Below are 26,328 nucleotides of genomic sequence, written 5' to 3'. Positions count from 1 at the left end.
ATCAAATGCAAAACTAATACCATTAACTAACACTCGAATCTGTGCAATCGGAAAGCAAAAACCAGTCGCCAGCGAAGCGAATATAAAACCATTTTAATAATTCTATTCTACTTAACAGGCAAAACCAAAACAAAAACTCAATAAAGACAAAACCAGAATATACAATTTAAATGGTGTTTTTGGTTTTTATGGGGGTGAATTAATCTTGAAGATAAATATATTTCTTATGTTTTAAATATTTGTTTTAGTGACCTATATTCTATAGTGGGTCAAAGGAGCTTTTGTTTGGAGTTAAATCCTTTTTCTTTTATATATTTACTAAGCTAAAGCTTTTATTTAGTATCCTTAAATCATAACCTTTGGGAGTAAAATGTAGAAAAAAGAGGATATGATAATTTACATGGTTTTAAAAAAGATTTTCACAAGGTTTTGTAAATATTTTATTAAAGTTTTTATTACTTATTGTTCGCAGAAATGGGTAAGTACACAAATTTAAAATTTAAACCTATTTGGATTATACCTAAAACGAATAAAGTTATATTTTTAATCAATACACTAAATATCACTCATGCGCCCTATTGGACATAATGTTTCCTGTCTTTAGTTTGAACTAAATTTATAGATTTTTGCTTTAAATAAACTATAAAAAATATATATACTAAAAATTATATTGGCCTTAGTGAAAATAACCTAAAGATCGCTGTAAATTGTAAAAAATAAAAACAAATATCACTCATCCGCCCCGTTAAACATCGTATTTACTTCTTTTCACTTTCTAATGAAGTTTCAAAACGTTTTTAAACAGTAACTATGAAAAATATTTTTAGGAAATATTATTAGACTAATTTAAATAAAATATACAAATATCATTTTAATTCATATTTTAATATTAACTTTCAGAAAACTGAGCTATAAGTGGCTCACACTAGAAAGTTTATTTAATATTAAATTTAAATACTTATTTTTAAATTAAACCCCAAAGAAAACTGATAAATAACGAAATTAAGAAATCACTCATACGCCTTGTGAGCCCTGGTAATTATTTCCCACCCATCTGGCAACTTCTTCACCAAATTTTTGTGAATGAATAAAGCTCAAAAGTGGCAAACTTTACGCTGACAGGAAGCGCAAAAGCTCGCTCAATGCAACCAGCACAGCCTGACGACAAAAGGAAGAAGATGCTCGCACTGAGAGAAAAACTTTTGCGGGCCAAAGGGTTGGCTTTTGGGGGGGAAAAGAAAGGAACCGGAGCACGAGGTCTGCCATATGCCGCGTTGTATTTTGTTTGTTTTGATTTCGCTGCGCTTCGGCCTTTGTCGTTGTCGTTGTGGCTGCTGCTGCTGCTGCTGCCAGTTTTCGGCATCGTGTTATTTTTATGCTTGCCCGCACGAGAAGCTGTCGCTTTTCCCCGGCTGCTCGCCACTTTTCCGCCAGTCGTCGTCGTCAGTCGCCAGCAGGATATCGAGCAGTGCAAGTCGCGCGGTCGCACTCCTTCGACACGGGATTTTTGGATGCTCGTGTGTTGTTGCAGTTGCACTGCTGCCATGCGAAAGTAAAGTTAGTGGACTTGGTAAAGTTTCGATTCGTTGCCATTGTCGTCGTCGTGTGTCCCGTGTCCTTGCCGCATCCTTAGCCTTGCTCACGGTCACCCCTTAAACCCATGCAGCCCACCTAGAAAGCCAATTGAATGCGATACCCCCTCAGGTGGGCAGGAGGATAAAAGCCAGTGCAATCTGTGCATTAGCATTAGCATAAAGTGCCTGCGATATAATATATATTGAAGTGTACAATCACATATATATATATATAGCCGGAAGACGCAATGGCTTGAGCCAGGAAAAAAACCTCCAGTGGTATTATCCAAGGCTGCGGATGCAGGAAATCCCCCTGCAAAATGCATTTAATCCTTCTGTAAGGCGACCCACAGACGAAGATGAGCGAACGCGGTGGCAGCGCTGGACCGGTGACCGGTGGACGACATGCTCGCGTTAGTCCAACGCCCGGACGTGGCAGCAAGATTGCGTATACGCCGTGTCCGCGCTCCGAGCCGCCACAGGATCTGGCTCTCGCCGTGCCGCCACCGCCGCGCAACTGCCTGGCCATACCGATGTCCTCGCTGCAAACGGCCAACGGACCCGGAAGCAAAGGTGGGTACAGGGTCATCTGATTGTTAACCCTCCAACAGCCCAATGGTAGAAAGTTGATGTAAAATATTTAACCTTTCAATTATTGAGTTGTTTGAACAGAAGTAAAATGTTTTCTGGACCCTTGGAGGTCTCTGGTGATTTCAAAAACTTGAACTTGGGGTGTTGAATCTTGACATTAATTATTAAGTTTTTGGCTTGGAAAGGTAAATAAAATTGGGTTTTTATGACGGGAAGTTGGGAATTTACTTAAGGTTGGTTTGCTCTTTGATTTGTTGTAAATTTTAATATTTTAAAGATATTTAATTTAAAAAATAAATAGAAATTGGGTGAAAAATATTAACTTTAAGAATTATATTTTACAAATGAATAAAAGTTAATTCCAAATAAAATCAGAAAATTATTTTAAATATCTCATTTAAGAGAGATGAAGTTACTTCCCTTAAAGATTAATTTTCCATCTTAAATTTCAGCTGTTGGAGGGTTAATTTTAATAGGAAAATCACAAGAAAAACACCTGAAGTCTCTTTATGTGCATTGTGTAAGCATTTTTTGGCATTAATGGGCTAATGAGCGTGTGGAGACACGACGTTGGCAGACAGCTGCCGTGGTTGTTCTTTCTAAAGAAGGTTTTTTGTTCGAATTTCAGATTTTTTTTTTTTTTTGATTCCGAAACAAGGGCTAGACAATCGAAGCATTTGTCCCTGGCAATCAAAACGAATCATACTCGTATGATACTTATTTTCACCTTGGCTTGTGCCTTACCCTACGGTTTTTCCCTCCCAATTTTCCCTTCGATTTTTTTCCCCTTCGCGTTTTCTATTCGCACAAATTTGCATGCAACGTTTTTGCAGCTGCCTCTGCCGGGGCGGCACGTGACTTTGATTGTCATTTCATTGTCTTCGGCAATCATCAAAACGCAAACAGAAATTTTTTCGATTTTAAAGAAGAGCTATAGCTTGGGGGAAGGGGGATCGTAAAGGGGGGTTGAGTGACAGAGGCCGACGCCGCATCAAAATCGATTGGCAATTTGTCAGCGCTGATTGCAAACAGCGCGCGATACAAAAGCAAGCCCCCGGCGAGCTTAAGATTTTCTATTATAGATCGCAGAATTGGATTTGTATGCAACCGAAAGTGATTGCATTGAAAATGGGGGAAGGAATTTGTTGAAAGTTATAGAAAAACTACATTTTATTGTTAAAGTTTTAGGGAAATGAGGTTATTAAAGTCTGTGGGAAGGTAGTGTAAAGAATTTTTATTACAAAATTTGGAAATAAAGGTACTTTCAAGTAGCAGAAGTTTGGATCAGGAGGTCGAATTGATCATAACTAAGCCAAAAATGCATAAATTTGCATAAAGTTAGTTCAAGAAAAAAAAAACTTTTTTCAAGAATTTTTAACAGTTTTAAAATATTTTATAAATATTTGAAAATATGGGCAACATTTTTTGGAAGTGTATAAAAATATAGAATAGGAGTATCGATATTTTCTTCTTTGAGTTTCTTAGTTTTATTGAAACTTAGGTCTTAAATTGCTCTTAAACTTTTTTATCTTTAAATTATTTCAGTTATTGGAACATAAATTTGCTACAAAAAAATAGTAAAATAGAAACTTGGAGAAGAAATGTTACTAAATCCGACTCAAAAGCTTCTTAACTTTAAATTTAGCTTCAAATCGTAAGCTTACTTTTCATAGATTTCAATTTTAATACAATACAATTTGAATGATAACTTTTATGTATAAAATCGGAAAAGTAAACTTCAGTAAACTGTTTTTTGTGACAGTAACTTTAAGCCTTTTCCAGTTTCCTGTTTACATTTAAGGGATTTAAGGGCTTATGATGGCACTTATTCCATCCGAACCTTAAGTCCTCTTGCATTTGGCTGGCAGCCACTTGGGGAAATTCATCCCCCATTGAGATTAAATCCTACTTGCAATCAACTACGACTGACAGCAGCCTTTGGCTGCCCATCTGTAACTATACTATACATCCCTATATATACCTACTATATATAGCCCTTCTCTTGAGTCAGCTGTAATGAGCTTGACCTTAGCCCTTGGCTGCTGCCATTTTTGGGCATTTTGGTTCTTCTGCCTGTCGGTGACAATCCGATCTCTGGCGGCAGCTCTGACTCTATTCAATTGCTGACCTCCGGTGGGGAAAAGTCCAAGGCTTCTGTTGGAAGCCGCCGCCAATAAAATGTGAGGAAAAAGTTATCAATTTAGTTTGGCAAAAGCTGGGACAAGCACCTGCAATGGCTGCCGAAATGGCAACCGTAGTTGCAGAGTCATAAATTTTGATAAATGAACTCGTCTGCCATGTCGCCAGCTACTTATCAGCGTTGTCATTGTCCAGGTACATCTTCCCACACCCTTTCACCCACTTCGTTTTGGCATTCTTCCAATGACTGTTGCTCGCATACCCTAGATGGGGGGTGTGTAACCTGGTCTCCCATATTGCAAATCCTCGAGAGCATTCGCTGTTGTCCAGTCGATTTTCCCTTTTACCTCTCGTTGGCATTTCAATTTACTGTTCGTTTGCTTTTTCACAATTTTTGCATTGTTATGCGGCGCTATTTCGTTCTCACCGCTGGATGCAATTTTTTATTCCGCTGCTCATGCATATGCAACAGCTTCGGCTGCATAAATCATACGCAGCGTTGGCCGGCGAAAGTGTGTTGCCTACTTTGGCGGGCAGAAGGACACTCGTATTGACTTTTTCTAGCCGGCTGGTTAATTAATATTTGCCCAGAGACTGACTGACTCACACACAGCAGCAGCCCTATTAAATCTGAGTGGGTTTAGTGGGTCAGATTACCGACACGGATCCATCTTAAGTCGGTTTTGTGGGTCACTTTGAGGGGAGGCATAATTATAATTACAAGCAAGTGTGTGCTTACAACATTTTCCAGTTTGCTGCAGCTCGCTTGACGTTTTTGTTATATATACTATATGTACATGTTGTATGTAGTTTGGGGGATGTTCTGTTCTGAGCCGAGTTCCGCCTTTCTTGCTGGCGATGGGACCATAAATTTTAAATTAAGTTGCAATGCCTTCGGTGGTTTTTTGTTGTCGTCGCTGCAGCAGCCGGACTTTGCCTTACTTTATTTGCAATATTGTGCAGCGCCGACAGCCGGAAAATGCTGCAACTGAAGCCTGTTTAATTGTGAGTGATGAGAGTGGGAGATTTTCTGCGGTTACCGGGGAAAACGAGACAACATGTTGTGCGTTTTCTTTCTAGAATCGTGGGGAAATCTTTATCTGATTTAATTGAAAATAAAGTTAAAGCAGAGAAAGCCATAGCTGAGAGATGTTGTCAACATTTTAGCATTTTATTCAAAAAAGTAGTTTCCCTTTCCTTACAAACCCATCCCATAAATAATCTGGGGTTCCCGCAAAGACTTGGCAAATTAAACCATAAATATTTACCCATTTTCACTGTATTCTCTTTTAAGAACTTGAGGCTGCTCTCCTCTTGGAGCCTCTCCCTTCGATTTCATGCCCTATTAAGCGCTTAAGGAGCTTAACCCCCTCTTTATATAAACTGCCATCGCTCGTCTCTTTTTCTTCACGCTCTGATTTATGCAAAAACCGAAAAATCCCATAAAGAAATATGCTGGAGATACACGAATGTATGTTTATTTTCTCGATGTATTTGGGGTACATATAATTCAGCGGGAATCTAACAATAAAAATCTTTAATGCATATGGCGCGGCATTCCGCGGAAGCCCGGCTAAAGGACTCCATAACACCCCTTTCAGAATCCTGCATTTACGATGCCGGCTGCCATTCCAACCCACTGCACCATACGCTCACGTGGAATTTATGGGCTGGTCACGCCCACAATCGCCATTGCTGTTGGTGGGGGGGGGGGGGGGGCAGGGGGTGCCATCATCATCTTCCTGTTCGCCTTGAAGGAATCCATTCTTGAACAAATGAAATGAGTGCCAAGGAAAGGGTCCTTCGTCCTTCTGGCAGAAATCCACCTTCTCGTTTGCAATCCGACATCTTTGGCCGCCTTTTCTAGTCCTTATTTTCAATTGAAAGTCACGTAAATAAAAGTTGGACTTAAGGGTGCATAATATGTAGGTCTCTTGGAATAGTGAATATTTTTTCAGGTGAATAAATACGGAAATATTTTCCTTAGAAAATAAGGAAGAGCTCTATATTGCACTGAGAATATTTAACTTAAATTAGAAAAATAAAGTAGGAAGTTTATGAAATTGATTTAAAATTAAAATCTTTGGTTATTACTTTGTATATTTTTATACTTCTTTAGCATAAAAACTGCATAAAATTTCCTATTTAAATGTAGTTTATTAATCCATTTTCCAGTTTTGGCTTTTCTGTAAACAAGGAAAAGTTCCCTTAGTTTCCTTTCCAGCGATTAACCCAAAAAAGCTTGAAAGCCTGAAGCCCATTCTCCGGAAATGCCTTGAAATCGCGCCTGAAATTATGTCAGGCAAAAGACATTATCCAGAAAAGTTCTTAGCTGCCGGCAAAAGCCAAGAAAGTCTTCTAATTTATTTAATTATTTATGCTTTTCGCCTTGCTGTGCGGCATGCAAATGCAATAAGGAAGATGTTGCAAGGCAAGCCGAGAGCTGAAATTGAGTTTTCATGTTGCAGCCTCACACTCCCCATGCAAAGGATACAAGGATATAGAGTGTATGGTATGTATAGCAGCCAGGATATTAGAGATGAATGCGAAGCTGTTAGAATGAAAAATCGCTGACAGCAAAAAAGGGGGAGGAAGAGTGCCTCTTATAAAAGCATCCCGATTTTCCCCACCATTTCGCCAAAGTTTCGACATTCATCACTGGCCCTGGTGATAAGCCATTCTAATGAGCCGAAGCCAGAGTCCAAGGACCAAGGACACCCGGAATTAGTTCCCGGGGAAAAAGGACAGACAGCCGTCGTTCTTTTGGGAATAATTGATTCGCTGCAGTCGTTAGGCAAGATTAATGGGTTTTTATTTCAGCCAATCTCGAACAAATAAATGCTTGCCGCAGCCCCCAAACAAATTCATATTCATTTTAATAGCTAAACCAAACGATGAAGGACACTTCTCGCAGTATACTCACCCCCAAACCCCTGATAAAATAACCACAAACCACACCTAATACATCACATCGTGGTAGTTCCTGCCTCTCTTTCGGTAATTGCTTTTTGTGGTTACTTATTTTTTTGTTCAGTAAATTGGTAAAAAAAATCGAGTCGCACATTATTAGAGGAAATTGACAAATTTGAAAAACAAGCGCATAAATAATGGCCATAATTAGCAGCAGTAGTTGACCAAAGTCGAAGGGCGGGGGAGGGGGAGTGTGAGGTCAGGCCGGCCTGTCAAGGACATTGGCAGCACATATTTTCCCATAAAAATTTGCAATTTATGACACCAAGCTCAAACAGTCAAAAGCCAAACACAGAATGTGGGAGATAAATTGAACGAAAAAAGTGGAAAATTTACAAAATTAAGCTGAAAATGTTCTTGTTAATTTTAAAATTTATTTGTTTGTTTAATTCAATAACCAATTTAATATTTAAAAGGCCTAAACTTAAAGAGTTTAAATATTCCTAAACAAGAATGATTGATTTGAAGTTATTAGGCTGTCAGTTTGAAGACTTTTGTTACCTTTTGATTAATTGAAATTTATTTAGGGTAACAAATTTTAAATTTTACATATTCCTCCATTTTTAGCGCTTAACAAATTCCAAATGAAATTATTTTTTCTTGTTAAATTTAATCTTTTTATAAAAAGTTTCCCTTTAAAAAACCTCACATGTTTGATTGATTGATTTTGATTTATTCTGGCCTAAAAAAAAAAGGTAGCTCCCTACCTTTATCACCCGGAAAATCTCGATCGTCCTTGCCTCACCAATTTTTTCATAATAAATTTCTCAATTTTTTTTATATTGGATTTCTCATTGTTTGCGGGCGAGGCTTCTGGCTGTAATTTTTCGTTGCCGAAAGATGTGTCAACGGCAGCATCATAAATTTCCATGAAACTCCCCTTTTGTTGGAGTCTTGATTTCAGTGCCTCTCCGCATGAATAATGACAGTAAAAATTAGTTTTTGGCCTTTCGCTGAGTCGCTCAACAATAAAAAGCGGACAGCATGGAACGCAGCTGTTGATGGACTGACAGGCAGACTGACAACCAAGAGGTGGTCGTGGTCTCGTCACTATCAGCGATCATAACCGAAAAAGGCTTAAGACAAAATGCTATTTTGAGGCTTTGATTTATAACGGAGACAGTTAAAAAGCCAAAAGGTGACAGTAGAGTCACTGGGTACAAGCATTTCTTGGTCAGTTTACTGGTGGCAGCCGCAGAGAAACCACGAAAAAAATGTGTCACAATGCAGTGCAAAAGGCCTGGGAGATGAGCCAGTTCAAGCTGAGCATGGACTTTGAGCCCACCGTCCTGGAATGCGAAAGGACCAATAAGAAAAGGACCAAGCTGGCCACGTTGATGCACTGGGTAAAGAAGCTCAATGAGTGTCCACCTGAGCCGATACACTGTGATTACATGAGTGAGTGGTTGAGATTTACTGGAAGGAAGGGTTTTTTTAGGGGGTATTTGGTTAGGTTTATATATTTTATGTATAATAAAGTAATTGGCACAAGTAAGCGGCACAAAAACGACTCTCTCGATAGTCTTTCTTTGAATAAGAAAGAAAAGAAAGTAGCATGCACCACGGGGCGTATGCGTAATGTGTAGCTAGAAAATTGCATATATTTCTTATAAAATAAATGCTTAATATATTTTAAACCAAGTAAACAACTTTCTCATATCTTATATATTATTTATATGCTTTAAAATATAATACAAATTTCTACACTCTCCACTGCTTAAAGTATGAAAAGACAACCTTTTAATATATATTTTTCCCTCTCAAAGCCATTTGAATTCTCCCCTGTTTCCTCTCTAAATCTTTAGACTAAATTCCTATATATTGTGCGTTTCAGCAGAATTTTCTTTAAATATTTGTACTTGACAACCAGCAACTTGGTCCACCAATATTTGGCTTAGAGTTGTGGGGGTCGAATGGTGCTTGGCCTTATGCCTCTAAGTGCAAACCAATTTCGTATAATTTGTGAATATGTTCTACTCGCCTCCCTCGCATTTAGTGCGTGCTCTTGGGCATTTGCCCTTCCGGCTGGAAATCGGAGAATTCGAAGGGGGATCGAGGAGCTCTATATGCTTTGCCTGTTTGTTATGTGAGGTTATGGCCACTTGTGTCAGCATAGTCGTAATGGCTGGGAATTATTTATACATCAGCATTTCGGTTCTTGCCAATGGCTAACAAGTTTTTATGCCACTGCGAGTGAGTGGTGTGTGTGTACAAGTTTGGGTGTGAGTGGTAATTGCATAGAGGAGGCACTTTATTGTGGTTAGATCTTATGCAAATATCAAATATCCTGTCGAAAATGTGGAGAATTGTGAGGAAAATTGTGGAGAAAATTGTGGGGAAAATTGCCAGAGGATTTCCATTCAACTAAGCTTATTTGGAAGTGATTCAATGAGTTGGAATGGTTATTTAGTATTGATGTAATGCTTTAAATTACATGTAATATAGGGGTTATACATTTTCAGTTTAATGAATTGAGTTTACAGCTCTTGGAAATAGCTACAAATAAGGTGGAAATTATAAAGTTGTGACTAAGAGATAGAAGGAACGTACATTAAACATCCTGTAAATAATTAAAAACTAAAACTCATGAGCAAAATTATGCAGACATTGACCACAATTTATGGTCAACCAATTGCTTTTTAATTAAATATTTATGCTAATTAGTTGAGCTTTTATTTAAATATGTATGCTTTTGATTAATAATGAGCAGTCAAAAAAATGCAGTTTAATTGTCAATTGATAGCCTACCTTCCTTCCTATACCTACCACCAGTTGATGAATGACTTTTAAATTGTTTATTAAAATTAACGATATAAAATATAGGTTTTTTTTTGTATTTAAAAATAAAAAACTTTTATATGATAAAAAATATATGAATTTTTTATCATATAAAAAATATCCCGTTTGAAATAGAACTAAAGTACTTAGCATCCATATTTTTAATTCAACAAAAAAGTAAAACCAACTCACGTTTCTGCCACTAAACTACATTTATTATATACAAACTAAAAACTAATATTTATTTAAGCTGGCGCTCTCTTCGGCTGACTTTTTTATGGTCTTAAATAAATAAAAAAAAAGTGAGGGAAACTGTTGTTTACCATAAAAGTTTGCTGCACGTCCGAATGCGCGTATAATCAGCAACTGTCGCCATAAACCCCAATGCAGTTTCTCCATCTCCTGCTCCTGCTCCTGCTCCTGCTGCTTGTACTTCTTCTTCTGCTTCTGAACCGCTCAAACATGGCCAAAACACACAGACACAGAGGAGGAGGGAGGAAAACCCACAGCACACACACACACACACACACACACATAGAGGCATAAACAGTTTCCGGCCACAACATTTACGCGCATTTTCGCTGCGAATTCGCTGCTGGTTTTTGGGCTTCTGTTTCGGTATTTACACGTAATTTGCACAGCATTTTTCAATTTTATGTGCTCGGAAATGGTATGACGTTGTTATTTATGTTCTGCCTTTGTGCAGAGCATTTTCCTCGATTTTTCCCCCTTGCTATCATGTTGGCCATAAAGTGACGAAAACAGCTGCGAAAATTGAAACTGATGCAAGGGCAGAGCTAAAATGCTGACACAGATTTACTTGCAATTTGCGGCAATCGGCGATAATGGAATTTTAAATTTCACATCTATATAAATATCCTGAATAACTGGCCAATAGGGTGCTGACTGACACTTGGTGTACTATATGGGTATACTATATGGGTATTTACTGGCTGACTGATAGATAGCTGCCAGGCCCAATAAAACGTAGTTTCCCCGGCCATCAATCGTGTATCTTTGAAGGCACTTTATCAAAATCAAAATAGAAACGAGTTTCCTTTTCTTTTTAAATATGTTTTCATTATCTTTTTGGCTGATTGACAGCTGGGACACATGATGGGTTCGTTGGCAAGAAGAGGGGCTTAAGACCTTATCACGTGAGTGTTTAGTCATGGGTAATGAAATGGGGAAGTCTTTAAAACTTTGAGACCCCTTGATGACCTTGTGGTTTTTTTAAAATATATTTTTAGAAATTATTTTTAATAACTTAGGGTATTTTAGAAGGTTTTTAAATTAAGAAAATGCGGTTAGCGAAAGGAAAATGCTTAAAATGTAGATGTTTATATGAGGTTTATAATTTTTTATATTATTATAATATTTTTTCTTGCCTTTTGAAGCTTAGAATAATAGCTTTGTGATATATTCTTATTAAATATTGTTTATTAAAAATACTTAAAAATATAAAGCTTTGCATATAAGCTATTAAATTCTCTTTCATTAAATATTTTCTTTATTAAAAATTTAAATAGTTTTCATAGTCAAAATTATTTTAAAAGGTAGTCCCCCCCTGCTACCCTGTAACCACAAACCCTCTCATTCAACACAGTCATGTTCCGACTGTCATCGCTTGGCAAATTTAATAAGCAAAACTAGACATTGTCTAAATGAATGTCATAAATTAGATACTACGTTCTTCGCTTTTGTTAAATGAGAACCAAATTAGGCAGACAAACTCTATACCCAACAATCAAGATGGCATTCCCTAGAGCTTAACCAGCTCAACTCGATAAAAAGAGAATTAAACAGGATATAACAGAGCGTCCGGGGGGAATTAAAGTTGAGGGAAAATACAACAATCACGTGCCAAGCACCAACTTCCCAGGGAATAGGGAAAAAACCAGTGCGGTGGAAGTTACGACCTGCTTAAACGCACGGAAAATAAAACTAAAAGTTGGAGGTGAATGGAGATGCCACGAGTAAATTTATGCACACGTTAAGCAGCTCATAACGGGCAACTCAAAAGCCAACTAAAGATTCTAGCTTGGAAAATGGCGACACTAGTTACATCCCAGGAGGAGCAGCAGTCAGAGCACTCGAGTGGGCCATGAAAGCGGAATTCATTTAAATTTATGAACCAAGGAATTTTCATAGGGGATCACACAAGGGTTAAGCAAAAGGCCTCAACGCCACTTGGCCAAATTGTTTATGGCCAGAATGTACGGCGAGGTCCTTCTCGATAAAGCACTAAATCAAATCCATGGGGCATAATCTAGAAAGCAATCAAGCCGGAGACAAAAGCCCAACGAAAGTGGATCATTAAAAGTAATCCCACACTGGCAAAAAAGAGGCCACAAGGTAGAATATGAATAAGAGGGATTTTTTATGTTATCTGAAGTCAGTTTCCTATACAAATTTATACATTTTGAAGGCCTTTTCAAATAGTTTCTAATTTTAAATAAACCTTTCCTAAATCCCACGAGTTCATTTCATATTTTTTCCTCTCTGTAAGCTTTGCGGTTTTGCAGTGCATTTCTTTGGCTGATTAACTTTGTTTTTGCCAAGCACTTAGTGGCATGTTGCGTGTTTGTTTGCCGCAGTCCAAAATGCAGCTGCAGCAGTGTTGCATGCAACCAGGAGGGAATCCATGAAGGGACAGAGGAGATACACGTACTATTTGGCCCTGCTGTGGCAGCAGGGTCATCTCGCATAGCTCTAAGCCCTGCGGTGGGCCAGGACAGGGCTTAGACACATGTAAATCACATTTGGTCCCCTCGGTGCTCCTGCCAGTTAAAGCCACAAAAATGAAAGCCTTTCAAATGAAAGCCTTTTCTGAATGCACCTGAGCCGGGGATTTGGCCAGAGACTGCACAAGGAATGCCATTCAAATAATTCATTTATGGCCTGTTAGCCTGGAATAATGAGTTTGAAATATTAAGAGATTATTCCTCACTGCCACAGAGGACTAGAATTGCTATAAATATCCTTTTGAGAAATTGATTGCCATAAATAAGGCTAATAAATTCCCAAGGATAAGGGTCATTAAGTTGTGCAATTAAATTATGGCAGAACAAATCAAGACATTTGGATTCTAAGCATATTTATTAGAAATTCCGAGTTTAGAGAAAAGGAAATTAAATAAGAAATAGTCGTTTTTAATAGAAAAAAGGTACATTCCTTTCAATCACTTACAACAGTTTTTTTTGAGCCACCAATTAGTCGCAGGAAGCCGCAGAGTGAACAGCAGAAAAAACTGGCGAATGACTTCCGGATGCCAAAGTCAAACTTTTCCCAGAGAGAAACATGTCCGGGGTTGCCTGGCAGTGAAGGGAATTCCAAGAACAGAAACAGCACATAATCAATAAAAAGTCTACCAGAGAGCAAAGCACGCAGAGCACCAACAAAATAAAAGGACGAACTGTGAACCGAACCTATGAAAGGTAGAAAACAAAGAGAAGCCAGAAAGGATATTCAGTAGTGAATGGAATTTAAGTTACCCTGTTAATGTCCACATAATAAAATAATATTAATTTATTTTAATCCCTAAAGAATATATATTTGAGTTCAAAAAGAATACAAAACAAGAAAGAAAGCTAACTTTGGCCGGCCAAAGGTTGTATTTCCTTGCAGGTAACAATTAAAATATATCATAACTAAGCCAAAAATGCATTAATTTCGATTCGGAAAGCAGTTTTGTGTTAGTTTTTATTAATTTAAAAAAACTGCATACCAAATTTAAAATTTTAAGAAATCAAAATTTTTGGCCATTTTTGCTAATTTTAATGATGTAACCCCTTATCAAATTTCGCAAAAATGGCCAAAAAATCGATTTCTTCCTGACATATCTAGAAAGATTCCCCTATTAATGCTGATCAAGAATATATATACTTTATAGGGTCGGAAACGTCTCCTTCACTGCGTTACAAACTTCTGACTGAAATTATAATACCCTGCAAGGGTATAATAAATACAAACATTAAAAATTAAAGCTAAAAATATATATTTATATTACTATCTCCACCAATTCATATTTAATTACTCAAATGTATAGAACAACATATACTCTTTAAAAATAATATTTTCCCCTTACTAAAACAGCCCAAGATACCCCAAATTTTCTTCCCACTTTTGCTGGGAAATCCATAAAAATGAACCACTCTGTCTGCTGGTTTTTATTTGTGTTTTTTTGTTTCATGTTTTTTGTTACCTATTTTTTTTCCTGCCGCTTTCGGGACATTTTCGATTTCATTTTCACTTGCCATTAATTGTTCAGGCCGCGAGGTGGTTTCTGGCAGCAAATGGACAGCCAGGCAATTTCCCACACATGAAATATATACAAACATATAGACGAAAGGCAATAAATATTTGATTAATCAACAATAAAGGGAGCAAAAATAAGAGAAAACCCTGTCCGTTCTACACGGCGTATACGCAACAAGTGATTCGAAGACGAAGAGCCACACGAGCTTTTCACGGCGCTGCTGCTGCTACGCGATGGCTTTTGTTGTAAAATTTCATAAGTTCAAGTCACAAAGTTAATGAAAAATGCTCGCCAGCGAGCTGGCTGAGAGATCTGTCAGCAGTCGTCGTCGCGTCGGCGGAAAAGCGGAAAAGCTCGCCAAGTGCCAGTTGAATTCTTGCCGCGTCGCAGGCCAAACGTTTTTCCTTTTTCATAATTCAATTGGGGAACCGAGCGTGTGAATATTGGAAAGAAAAAAAGAAAAGAAGAAAATATTAATGGCCCTCGTTTCGATAGGCTCTAACAATCGCTCTATTGATTGCCGGATGACGCATAGCACGCATGGATCTATATCTATATAATGTTCGTTTTAATGTCGTGCCGCTGTAGAAGCTACGTGAAATTAAACTAATTAGCAGCAGGCCGAGTCACAATATTACGCATACGCCCCCAGTGCAAACAGAAATTCGCTAAAGCAACAAAGGTGCCACCGTGTGTCCTGTGTGTGGCCAGAAGCACCACCTGAAACCAGTTCAAACTGGTCGCTCAGTGGGCCAAGAGCCGTGAATGTGGGCCAAATTCGAAATGCAAATTAATATTAATCACAAAGCAACGGTTATATGTTCTTAAGTGGAAAAAATCGGAATAAAATCGGTATATATTTAAAGAAAGAAAAAAGTATCAAGTGAATAAGTCAAATTGAAGTGAAATTTTATGTGAAAAATAAATTAGAGAAATATCTAACAGCTTAAAAATGAGTTTAAGACTAAATAAGTTAACCATTTAGGGCTCGAAAACCCATATTTTTCTTCAATATTCAAATAAAATGTGTATATAAATCTTAAATTTATTCTACAGCAAAAGAAGGAACTCGAAATATTCTATATATTGCCAGAAATTTTAGATCAAGCATGAAATTTCCAATTAACTCGAGTTCCAGCTGACTTTTTCTATGCAAATTGTTTTGCGGTTTTTGTTTTTTGGCCTGTGAAATGCTTGCTGAAAACCCAAGAAAATACAAGTGTATAAAATACAAGAGGGAAATCAACAAATTAATTTACTCTTTCAGCTTTTAGCTTGTTAATCTGCAAACCGGGCTCATGTATCTATATGTATGTATTTGCCATACTCAGCACTCCTGCTCAGCTTTCAAAATCATTTAGAGAAACACATAAAAACACACATCTAATATTGTTGAAATGTAGCCAAGGTCAAGGGCCGTACACCCCATGACCTAGTACAAAAACAAAAAACAAAAAAAAAAAGAGAACCAGTGCCCAGAACGCGCCTCTTTCTCGCCCCTTTTCACTAAACTCGTATATATTTTACCCAAAATCTAATTTTATACTCGTAATTTTTGCGGCTCTGGTCTGCTTCTTGTTTGGTTTTTATTTTGGCAAAGCACCGAACCGAACGCGCAAAGTTTTATTTCATTAGCTTGTTTATTTTTGGCCAGAAAACGAAACGAAATTTTAATTTTTCTTCAGTCCGTTTGCGTTATTATCTCTCCTCACACTTGTCTTGGCCCCCTTGATTGCATCTTTTTCTTTTGTTTTTCTTTTGTTGTTGCCTCTTTTGATTGCTGGCTTTATGTAGTATATATAGTCTGTGGGATGTGTGGGCGATGAGTGTGTGCGATGCCCATTTAATGATGGACATTATGGCTGTAACTGGGCTCGTAAAAGGAATTAATTATAGTTGCCTCTGGCCACTTGAAAGTGTTGTAAAAATGTTTACGACTCCGTCCGGTTTGATTCTCGCTTCTCCTGATGGCCTGCGTGATTGACTTTTGGTTGATTGACAAGGAATTGAGTGCCCCAAATGGCTGATGAAAGGATTTATGCTTAAGTAAGGCACTTGGGCCAGCTTAGCCCACTTGAGGCGCCACGGGGCGTATGAGCAATATGGTGAAAGGCTGTGGGAATTAATTCATCTAAGACCTCTTAGGCCGCGCGCACACTACGAGCTGAAAGCGGAGCTGACGGCTGAGAGCTTATCCGCGGAAAGCTTATCAGCGATCGGAGCTTTTTGCAGCCGCGCACACTGCGAGCTGAAGCTGATGTTGATTTGTAATTGTTTTTCAAGCAATACGTTTAAAAAAAAACATATTTTAATTCTTTAATATTTTTAAAATATCGTTGTTAATGCGATGACATATTTATTTAGATCATCATGACATTTAAATTTTCGAAATCGGACCACCCAGTTCTCCAGAATATGGTTGACAAAGTACGTTTTTTTAGTGTACTTTGGCACCCTGTATCTCGGAAAGTTGACAATATTTTTATTTTAATAAATATTAAAAAAATTCTTCATACTTTTCTATATAACTGGACAGAAATTTAAATTTCTGTTACTTAAGCGCTAATTAGGGCAATTTTTTAAAGAATAGTCTAAAAAATCTGCTCGCGTCAGCTGCTAACAAAATCAAACATGTTTGGTTGATCAAACAGAGCGGAGCGGAGCTGACCTTATCAGCTTTCAGCTCCGCTCTCATTGTGCGCGCTCTCATACAAGTAGTGTGTTTGTTTCAGAGAGCTGATAAGCCGTCAGCCGTCAGCTCCGCTTTCAGCTCGTAGTGTGCGCGCGGCCTTAAACTTGCACTTTATGGGGTAATCATTTTGTGAATTATTGTTAGCTGTCAGAAAATGCATTGCAATTATTATTCTGTGTAAATTTGGTTAATGAAAAATCTGTGTTTCGATGAATTCGGTCAATTTTTCAGTCTTTACAAAATAATTTTTCAGAATCAAATTAACTTAACGTGGGACAATTTCCTAAAATGTTGCCAGCTATTAAAATTGTAATAAAAATTATAATTACTCGGGAAAATATGTCTTTTAATTACGTTTTTCTTTTAATTTGTGGAATTTTAACTGAAATATTTGAGTTAATTATTAGGTGTCAGAAAATGTTAGTAATTTTCCTTACAGAACTTATACATTTTTGCAATCTGTTACATATTTTCCACAAACTCTTGGCTATTAAAAATATTCTCCTGATGTTGATTTTATTTTCGTATTTTTTAATTTTCTTCTTAAAAATTACAACCCAATAATTTTTCAGAATTAGGGCCAGCTGTTGTTGCTTTCATGGAAATTATCCTTATTATTACGAGTGTAATCTGGCATAAAGTTAGCCCAAATTGTTCAACTAATTTCCAAATTCGATTTGCTTTTGCTGACTCTTGGAAATTTTCAATTGAGTTTTCCCTTTTAATGCTTCATTTGAGCCCAGCAGCAGCAGCAAGCTGTTTATAAATGGCTCTGTTACTCTGTTAGCTAAGCACTTTTCAATTCCTGTGTCCGCCTTTTTCTCCTCCGGCCACGCCCCCTCTGGTGTTAGGGCAAACAGCTGTCTAAATTTATCGCACCGAGGCAATCAATAAGCGACCATAAAACTAATTGCGCCGTGTCTTGAACTAATTAAACTCGCACAAACACACGCGGCAGTAATTTGCCAGGCATTTGGAATTTTATTTTGCTCCTTGGTTTTTCTTTTCTTGTAATACCCTGGCTGGGGGTGGTATGAGGTCTACTAAGGCTTTTAACTTTTTAATATTCTTAAGTTGTAATAATTTTATATAAATATAATATAAATAAATAAAAAAAAATATAAATTGTTCTATTTTCTGGAATAGCAGCCAGAAAATAGAACAATTTATGTAACTTGAAAAATAACTTAAAAGAGGATTCAAGTTACCTATATTTTTATATGCAATAATCGATTTCAAATCGATAAAAATCGACATTTTTCCAATAACATTTTTGATATATTTATATTTTATTAAATTTTATAATAACTGAAAAGTCATTTAAACTTTCTTAAATTATGTTTTAACTTGCATATGTAGTATTAAACATTTTTTCATCGTTCTTAAAATCTTAATTTATTGATTAAATTTATTTTAAAAAACAAGCAAGGGTATTAAATCTTCGGGTTCCTGTTTTCCCTCTTATTATTTGCTTTTAACATTTCCTAGAGAGTAACTTGAGCTGGCGTTGGCGTATCCTGCGAGTGAGTTAGGCCAAGTTCGGTTCGCTTGAGCTAAGTAATTTTGAGGCGGAAACTGGCAATTTCCGCTTGCCGTTGCCACACTCGCGCCCACTTACACACACCCGCACACACACTTGCCTGTACTTGTGCACGCCCACTTGGCCGAAAAGAGCTGCTTGCTGCCATTTTTATTTGGCCAAAAGTTCAAGTCAACGAACTAAGCGGACTTAAGGCATAGTTTGCGTGCTTAAGGCTGATTGAAAAGCCAGCGATGTAGCAGGGTAGCCAAAAGTGGAATTTAAGATGAGTTTTTTTGGTAAATAATATTGAGTTAGATATTTAAAACTTAATTTAATAATAAAAAATAAAGTTAAGGGAAATTTAGAGAGCAATTATAGAAAGAAATTCCAGCAATTATATTCTTTTTTGCTCTAAACGAAATAAAAAGCAAACTAAATACAAACAAAAAACCCTCCGAAAAGAGAAGCCAAAATTAATAATTACCATTATCTTTATTCCGGCGGTGTGACCTCGGTAAATGCAAATAAATTACGGGTCCTTTAAAACAGAAATTAAATTTAATACGCCGCGAATAACGAAGAGCAAACAAAAAGCGGTCAACAACAACAAAAAAAAACGGAAACTTATTCAAATACCAAAACAAAAAAACCAACAACAAATCAGATAGCAAAAAGAGCCAGGCAATCAAAAACACACACAAACACACACACAGCGGTTCAACAATTAGGAAAATCCACAAAAAACAACAACAACATAAACGTAAACCTCCACAACCACCACACACCACCACCAATCACCACCAAGTTCACCATCAACCCACCAGAGTCGCACCACCGAAACTCATCATGAATTTAATGTTCCGCAAGAACTTCCGGGAGGGGGCCAGCAAGTCGGGCGGTGGCGGCGGCAAGCTGCAATCGAAGGCCAACAGGACAAAGCGCTCGCGAGACATGGGTCTCGTCCAGCAGCCGGAGGAGATCCACTACAGGACGCATCTCTTCTTCTCACCTAACCGTCCTGGCTACGATGTGGGCGAAGGTAAATTCGTATGCAAAGCGTTTGCCTTGCCAAAAGACAACAACAATAAGAGCAAGCACAGCAACAAATAGCAAAGAAAATATATATAAAAAAAAAACAGCAAACACAGCAGCAGCAACAACCAAAGCTAAAGCAAACACACAGTAGAACATCGAAGGTGTGAACTGGGGAAATAATATTATTTAATATGTTAATTAAGGAGCAAACAAAAATATGTTTGCTTTAGGATTATCCTTAGAAAGTGGTCAAAATCAAAATTATTTTAAAATTTAATTAAATTAAATTGCCCTCTTTAAATACCTTATTTAACATCTTTAACAAATTAAAACGAAAATAATATTATTTAAAATTGTTTTCAAATAAGGTTAAGGAATGACACTGTACTTTCTTTAGAAAGAGAATTAGTTACAATCACTTATTTCCGGGAATTTACATTTTAAGTTTTATATTTTTCTAAAATGTAGTAAAATCAACATAATCCTTACAGAATTTTAATAAACATTTAATTAATATAGTTTATCATAGAAAAATATATATCTTTAATGTTTTCCTAAAATGTTTAAAACCAGTTCTAAAATGTTCCAAAAACTAAATGGAAGTAACTACAGTCGTTTATTTAAATTAAAACTATGAATTGAAATTGATAGCTTTTAACAATATTAAGTTAAAAACACAAGTGCATTTTTTTTAAAGTAATTGTAAGAGATAATAATAATATTTAAAAAATATATTTCCCTTTTCACTCCTTCGATTGTCTACTGTTAAACATTTTTGCCTAGCACCCATTTCAATCATCTACAAACATGGCCCATCTTTCGTCTCTATCTCTTTTCATCTCTTTCCATCTCCTTCTTTCTCTCTCTCTCTTCTTCATATCCATTTCTCTATCTCTGTCTCTCTTGATTACTTTGATTCCTTTGTAGTCGCTTCAACCTGGCCTGGCTCTCAGTTACCTGTGTGCTCCATTAACCTGACATTTGCATTTCAGTCATTTTGCAGGGCATTCAATTGAAATGTTCCCATTAATTTTACAAACAGTCGACAGAAGTGGGCGGTTTTAGGGTGGGGTAATTGCAGGTTAGTTTAATTGATTCTTCAATATTCATGAATGGCAACAGTTTAAAAGAAGGACAGGTGTAACCATAATTGAAAGGTGGAGAAAGCACTTTATTGAATTTTAACGAGTTTATTAGGCGCTTTGAAAATATATTGAATATTTAAATGAAAGATTATTTCTAATAGGATTATAAAGGGAAAAAAGGAATAAAAAAATCAAAAAAAATTAAGACCGCCCGAACAGGGACTTGAACCCTGGACCCTTGGATTAAAAGTCCAATGCTCTACCGACTGAGCTATCCGGGCATGTGATTGTCTACAGATTTAAAGGCATTTTTAAATAAGAACCCGCCCAAAAGTATGCCAAGGAAATGGGAGGGTGATAAAAATTACTTTTTATGGCTGTATATTATTTTTGAAACAAAATCAAAATTTATTTGATGATTAAGACCTCCCAAACATTTTGTCACTTGGCGAAATATAAAATTCTCTTTTATTTAGTTTATATTTCAAAGTGTGGGCTTTCTTGAGATACTTGTTATGATGTTCTATATTTAAAATATTCAAGCAATAATGATGTGTACTATATTTTTGTGTACATTTTGTTGTTTTTAATACATTTAATAATGAATTGAATTTTTGTGGGCTAACAAAATACAGAGATTTCTTTTATTTATGCCACAAAAATGGTTACAAATAAAGTGTGGGTGGGAAGTTTAAAGATTTTTAAAATAGTAATTACCACCTCACCTCCGAAAATAGAGAAATAAAATCCCTTTTCATGGCTTTACTAACCCCAGTCCTAGGAATTCACCTGTTAATGGAAATTACTTGCTATCGAAGCATCGCTTCCGCCTTCTAAGCTCTGCCTCAGTGTGAAGTGTGTGTCTCATATTTATACTTATATGAGTGTGTGTGTGTAGGTATATGTATGTGTGACTGTAAGCATCAGCTAATCTTCCAGTTTCCAGTTGGCTTGGCTTAAAGGGCATCGTGCGCACAGAGAAAGCAAATGCGAAACGCGTATGTAAGTTACTATTTGATTTCCCCCTTTTAACTATTCGTACTTGCCACGCCCACAGCCAGCGGCAATGGCCTTGAACTTAAGCCCAGCCTTTAGACCAAGGTCGATGGAGTTCTTAGCAGCGGCAACCGCAGCGGCAGAGCCTACTAACCCCACGAAACTGATGAATGTGTCTAGTTTTGGCCAAAAAAATAAAAGAGACTTTTGAACAAAAATTCTACAAACGAAAAGGAACTAAGTCCCCCTGTACCGCCCCTTCTTTTTGCACTTTATATTATTAGATGGGTCGATTTTTGGGGGTGGGATAATTTAGCAAAATATATAAATTCCAGTTTTATTTTCAGGCAACAAGTTGAAATCTTTAAAATATATATTAAGCCATAAGTCCTTGTTCCTCCTTCAACAAAATCGACCCAATCTTCTCCAGCACACCCAGGCACACACACACACACACACACACACACTTTACTGATACTCTTTCCGCACCCTCATTCCCCCTCCCTCTTCCACCCGTTTTAAGTTGTTCTGTTTGCTGTGTGTTTTGTGTTTTGAGTTTTGCGTTTTGTGTGTGCATATAAAGTATCGACAGAATCCAATTGCAGAACGATGTAGCGCCCTGTCAGGCATACCCAGCACACCGATCTCTAGCAACGCTCCCTCCCTGGCGCTGCCTGGGAACCTGCCCTACGAGCTGGATATGCCCCAGCCTCTAGTTGACCGCCGGCCATCCGTCTCCCTGATGCGATGGAACAGCAATGGCAGCAGCGGACCGGGTACGGAGGCCACCAACAGTGCCGGCAATAGCCAGATACGCCTGCAGCAGCAGCTAGAGCAGCAGCAGCAACTACAGCAACAGCTACAGCATCATTACATGGCAACAGCAACTGCAGCAGCAGCAGCAACAACAGCAACGAGACTGGGGTACGCTGATGCAACGGTGGCCACGGCAACAACCACATTGCTAGCGGCCGCGGCTGCAGCCACGCGGCAAGGTTTGAGTCCTGACACACACACAACCAGTTCCCTGAGTCCTCTGATATAGTATCTGAAAATCCATTGGAATCTGAATCGATCTGATGCGTTCTCAACTATAGTTGTTGTTGTTGCTGCCCAAAAGAAAAGAAAACTATCAAAACTAATGTCATAATGCCAGCCAGCTCACACGAAACCTAAATAAGCAGGGCTGCCCACACAGAGCACCCGAGGGGCCCAAGCAAGCTTCGTTTGCTAGCCGAATGTCTTGGGCCTCTCGAGGTTTTTCTATGTGCAGCTCTGTCTATAAGAAACCCACACTGAAGCACTCAAAAACCCACAACCTAATTCCCAAATTCCAAGTTTCCAAGTTCCAAAATCCCCCTAAAAATATTTCTAATCCCACTCAAAGTCTCCTCCCTTCTAATGTTGCACGTGTTGTATGTAGCTAACCTCTAAGGATTACCTTCTCTTGCTGCAAGTTCTGTCTTGTTTAAGTGTTTCTATATCCTTTTTCGTTCCTGATTGTTGGTGATACTACAAAACACATAATATATTACCAAAAATACTGAAAGCTAGACATGTTCTCGGAGACGCTTGAAGTGTAGAAAGCTTTGCTCTTGCTTTCAGTATTTTGCTGCCAGCTTCTGGGGAATCAAAAGCACTAAAAAAATAAGGAGTTTCAGAATATACTTACCTGTTGAACTCCAGTAATCTAGCTTTTATGCTCACCAAGGATCTTAAGCTGCTGCTTTTGACAGCTTTTCGAAATGACTTTAAGGATCATCATTATATTCTTAAAATGTGTTGTAATTGTTCATCGACAGCTTGCCAAAAGCTAATACGTTTTGATGTAATTTTAATAACTAAATGGCTAACTGTAACTATGGTTTGTGTTTTAAGGGAGTTTTTAATGTGTTCTTACTGTAATTTACAGTGAACTTTGGTGGCGGCGCCAACTCGGGAGTCACACGGGCGGAGCCCATCTCGCTGGCCACCTTGGATCGCGATTGCTTCATCATTCCCGTGCATAGTGTGGATCGATTCCTGCCAGCTGGCATACCGGTGAATATATATATTTTTAATAAGCTAAAATTGTGAAAAATCTAAATAAAATAAATTTATATTTAAATTATCTATACAAATGTAATTTAAGAAATATTTAAATTTAACGAACTTTCAGCTGCCCGCTTTGAATGCCGAGGGCAAGGCCATGAGCCCTCTGAGCGTGCTGGAAGTTTCCGATCCCAAGCTCTGCATTCTGGTGCATTTGATGAGTCCTTTGGAGGCCATTGATCCGGTAATGGAGTCGCCACTCTCCCATCCGCTGCTCAAGCAGCGCTCCATAGCCGCCGAACTGCTGACAGAAGTGCAACAGGCCAACACAGCTGTGGGCGGGATGCTGTTGGCCAACATGGAAAAGAGTTGTGAGTAATATTTAAAGAATAGTCTAAGATTTAATATATAATAATAATAATTTTTATTAATTATTATTATATACCTCAATTTATCTAAAGTAAAGCTAAATAGTTACTTTACTTCTTTGCATTATAATTTCCCTATATCCTCTTAGTTTTATTTATATTATTATCCTTTAACTAAATTTAATTTTCTCTACCCTCCAGCCGAGTTCCCCTTCATCTCGTATTACCTGATCAACACCCTACAAACGGATCCTTCCAACTTCTATGCCGGCCTGCGCGTCTCCTCGCTGTCCAAGTTCGAGCCAAAGGCCCTCAAGTGAGTGCTCCTCGAACTCAGGCCATTCGGGCCCAGGGAAATTGCCTATTTATTTTCCAATCTCGATGCCGATTCATTCGCAGATACACTGCCGCCCACACCTTGGACCTATACAGCGAGGTGGCTGCCATTTGCCGGCCGCCTTTGGTGCTGCCCTCCAATGAGGCCGGCAGCTTCAAGAAGACGCAGACCGCGGCCACTGGCTACATTATTAGTGTGTTCAAGGTGGGTTTTCTACCACCCCTTCCAAACCCAAGAAGCAGAGGAGTTGTAGGGAAAAGTTTCATGAAAAATTCAATTTTAATTTCGCAGGTTTTCGAGGGCGACGATGGCGAACGATTCGAAAAGAATTGGCTCTACTGGACAGGCGCCCGGATGCTGTACAGGTATGTTTGAAACGGAGAGAGCCTTTGAAATGGCACTCGTTACTCATCCTGATTACTGCTCCATTGTTCTTCCCCCTCAAACTTTTACAGGTACTTGCCACGTGCCGCGGGCCTGAGGCGCATCGCCCTGCACAAGAGCACCTCGCAGAAGGGCGACAAGATGTACCTGCTGGTGTGCGAGTGTGCCGACCTGCTCAAGGACATCTCGCTGGCCGCCTTCCTGATCCCGGCGCTGCGGGCCCGACTCTGCGGCTATACGGGACTCTATCGACCAATACAGGCCTTCTAGTCGCGCGACTTTCTACTCGTATCTACTCCTGTACATAGCCAAGGCTACAACTAAAGCGAAACCAACACTGCAAAGAAACTGCACCTGTTACACGTGATTTTCTGATTCGATATATATATATATTTACTAGGCCTAGGCAGACTTTTAAACTCTCTATCAGCAGCTCAGAGGATGAAGGCTTAAGGGGGGGCATCCTTGACTAGGAGACATCTAAGATAAGTAGTAGACAATATACTCAAGGTAAATCCATATCGTGTGCTAGATTTTTCTATAAATCATATAGAGGCAAGCCCAATAAATAGGACCATATCTAGTGTGAGTTGGTAGTGAAGAGGAACTTCCATTTTAGCCACAGCCAATAGATATTCGGTGGGAACTATATAGTATATATATATATGCCCATCATAGATATAATCCCAGCAGTTAATCACAAATATAAACGCTGAATTTTGCGCTGAAATGTAGGCTATGAAATCTGCAAACCAAAGTCAATTCTTAGCATAAAAAATAGAAAGAAAAACGAGTTTGTTAGGGGGACAAGTGTAAAATTGAATGGGTTTCATCGATGGGATGGGGGATCTAGCTAACTTTGCCCAAATCTAACAGAAATCTGCCAAAGACATAAGCAAAACTAATCTTAACTAATGAGTAAATCAAACAATTATTTAAAATTTCAATTTTTTTAATCTAAGCGTACGCCCAATAGGAAATTTTCAATACAAAATTTAACAATTTAATGCTTGGCCATAGCTTGCCACACAAAAACACTCTAGAAAATATACCCTATATAATAGCATATACATATATGTATACTTGTAACAATTGTAAATAGTTCGGTGAACTTTTAAGGCACTTACTTCACACGCAAACACACAATAGTGTATTTGAGGAACATATATAATTTTGCACAATACCAACAGAATCAAAAAGTGCTGTGATAATTAAACTAAAGCAGAGCAGAGCCACAAAAAAAAAAAACGCATACATAAATCAAAAGGATATGTAAGGACTAACACAAGCCACAATAGAACTTCATTTCATCCGGTCAAAGACAATATCATTTTTAGCTGCCATGGAAAATTCAAAAGTCTCTGGCTTATTCTTTCCCAAATTAATACGATTATTTAGATATTTAGACCTTAATAAAAGCAACAACTTGCAAAGCTTATGCTAAGCCTAAAGCCTAAGGAAATAATTATAATAATTACCGAATGTTTGAAATTTTTTGTCACAACTTAAGCTACAAGCTGGAAGCCAATAACAATAAAGCGTAAAATTAAAATAAACTTAAGTTATTG

The 26,328-nt window shown here is 37.8% G+C and overlaps 1 protein-coding gene and 1 non-coding gene across 8 annotated transcripts; one reads left to right on the top strand and one right to left on the bottom strand.

Annotated features, from left to right (window-relative positions):
- The first annotated feature begins 1,405 nt into the window (after positions 1 to 1,405).
- On the top strand, positions 1,406 to 26,316 carry LOC108082598 (uncharacterized). Of its 7 annotated transcripts, XM_017178067.3 has the most exons (8): positions 19,120 to 19,563; positions 22,246 to 22,635; positions 23,553 to 23,680; positions 23,799 to 24,042; positions 24,241 to 24,355; positions 24,439 to 24,580; positions 24,668 to 24,741; positions 24,832 to 26,316. In XM_017178067.3, exons 1-8 carry the CDS (start codon positions 19,371 to 19,373, stop codon positions 25,028 to 25,030), a joined length of 1,485 nt encoding a protein of 494 aa, XP_017033556.2. In that variant the 5' UTR covers positions 19,120 to 19,370; the 3' UTR covers positions 25,031 to 26,316. The 7 variants fall into 7 exon arrangements, with proteins under 7 accessions (XP_041633029.1, XP_070140304.1, XP_017033556.2 ...); XM_041777095.2 differs by lacking the exons at positions 19,120 to 19,563; positions 22,246 to 22,635 and adding an exon at positions 1,406 to 2,147; XM_070284203.1 differs by lacking the exons at positions 19,120 to 19,563; positions 22,246 to 22,635 and adding an exon at positions 8,489 to 8,672.
- Positions 20,853 to 20,925, bottom strand: TRNAK-UUU (transfer RNA lysine (anticodon UUU)). The gene has a single exon. It is a non-coding gene; the product is annotated as a tRNA-Lys (tRNA).
- Positions 26,317 to 26,328: the final 12 nt, after the last annotated feature.

Source organism: Drosophila kikkawai, chromosome 2R (assembly GCF_030179895.1).
Source record: "Drosophila kikkawai strain 14028-0561.14 chromosome 2R, DkikHiC1v2, whole genome shotgun sequence".
Classification (NCBI taxonomy): Eukaryota; Metazoa; Arthropoda; class Insecta; order Diptera; family Drosophilidae; genus Drosophila; species Drosophila kikkawai.
Note: the sequence above shows the minus strand (reverse complement) of the source record. Positions and strands in the feature narration are given on the sequence as shown.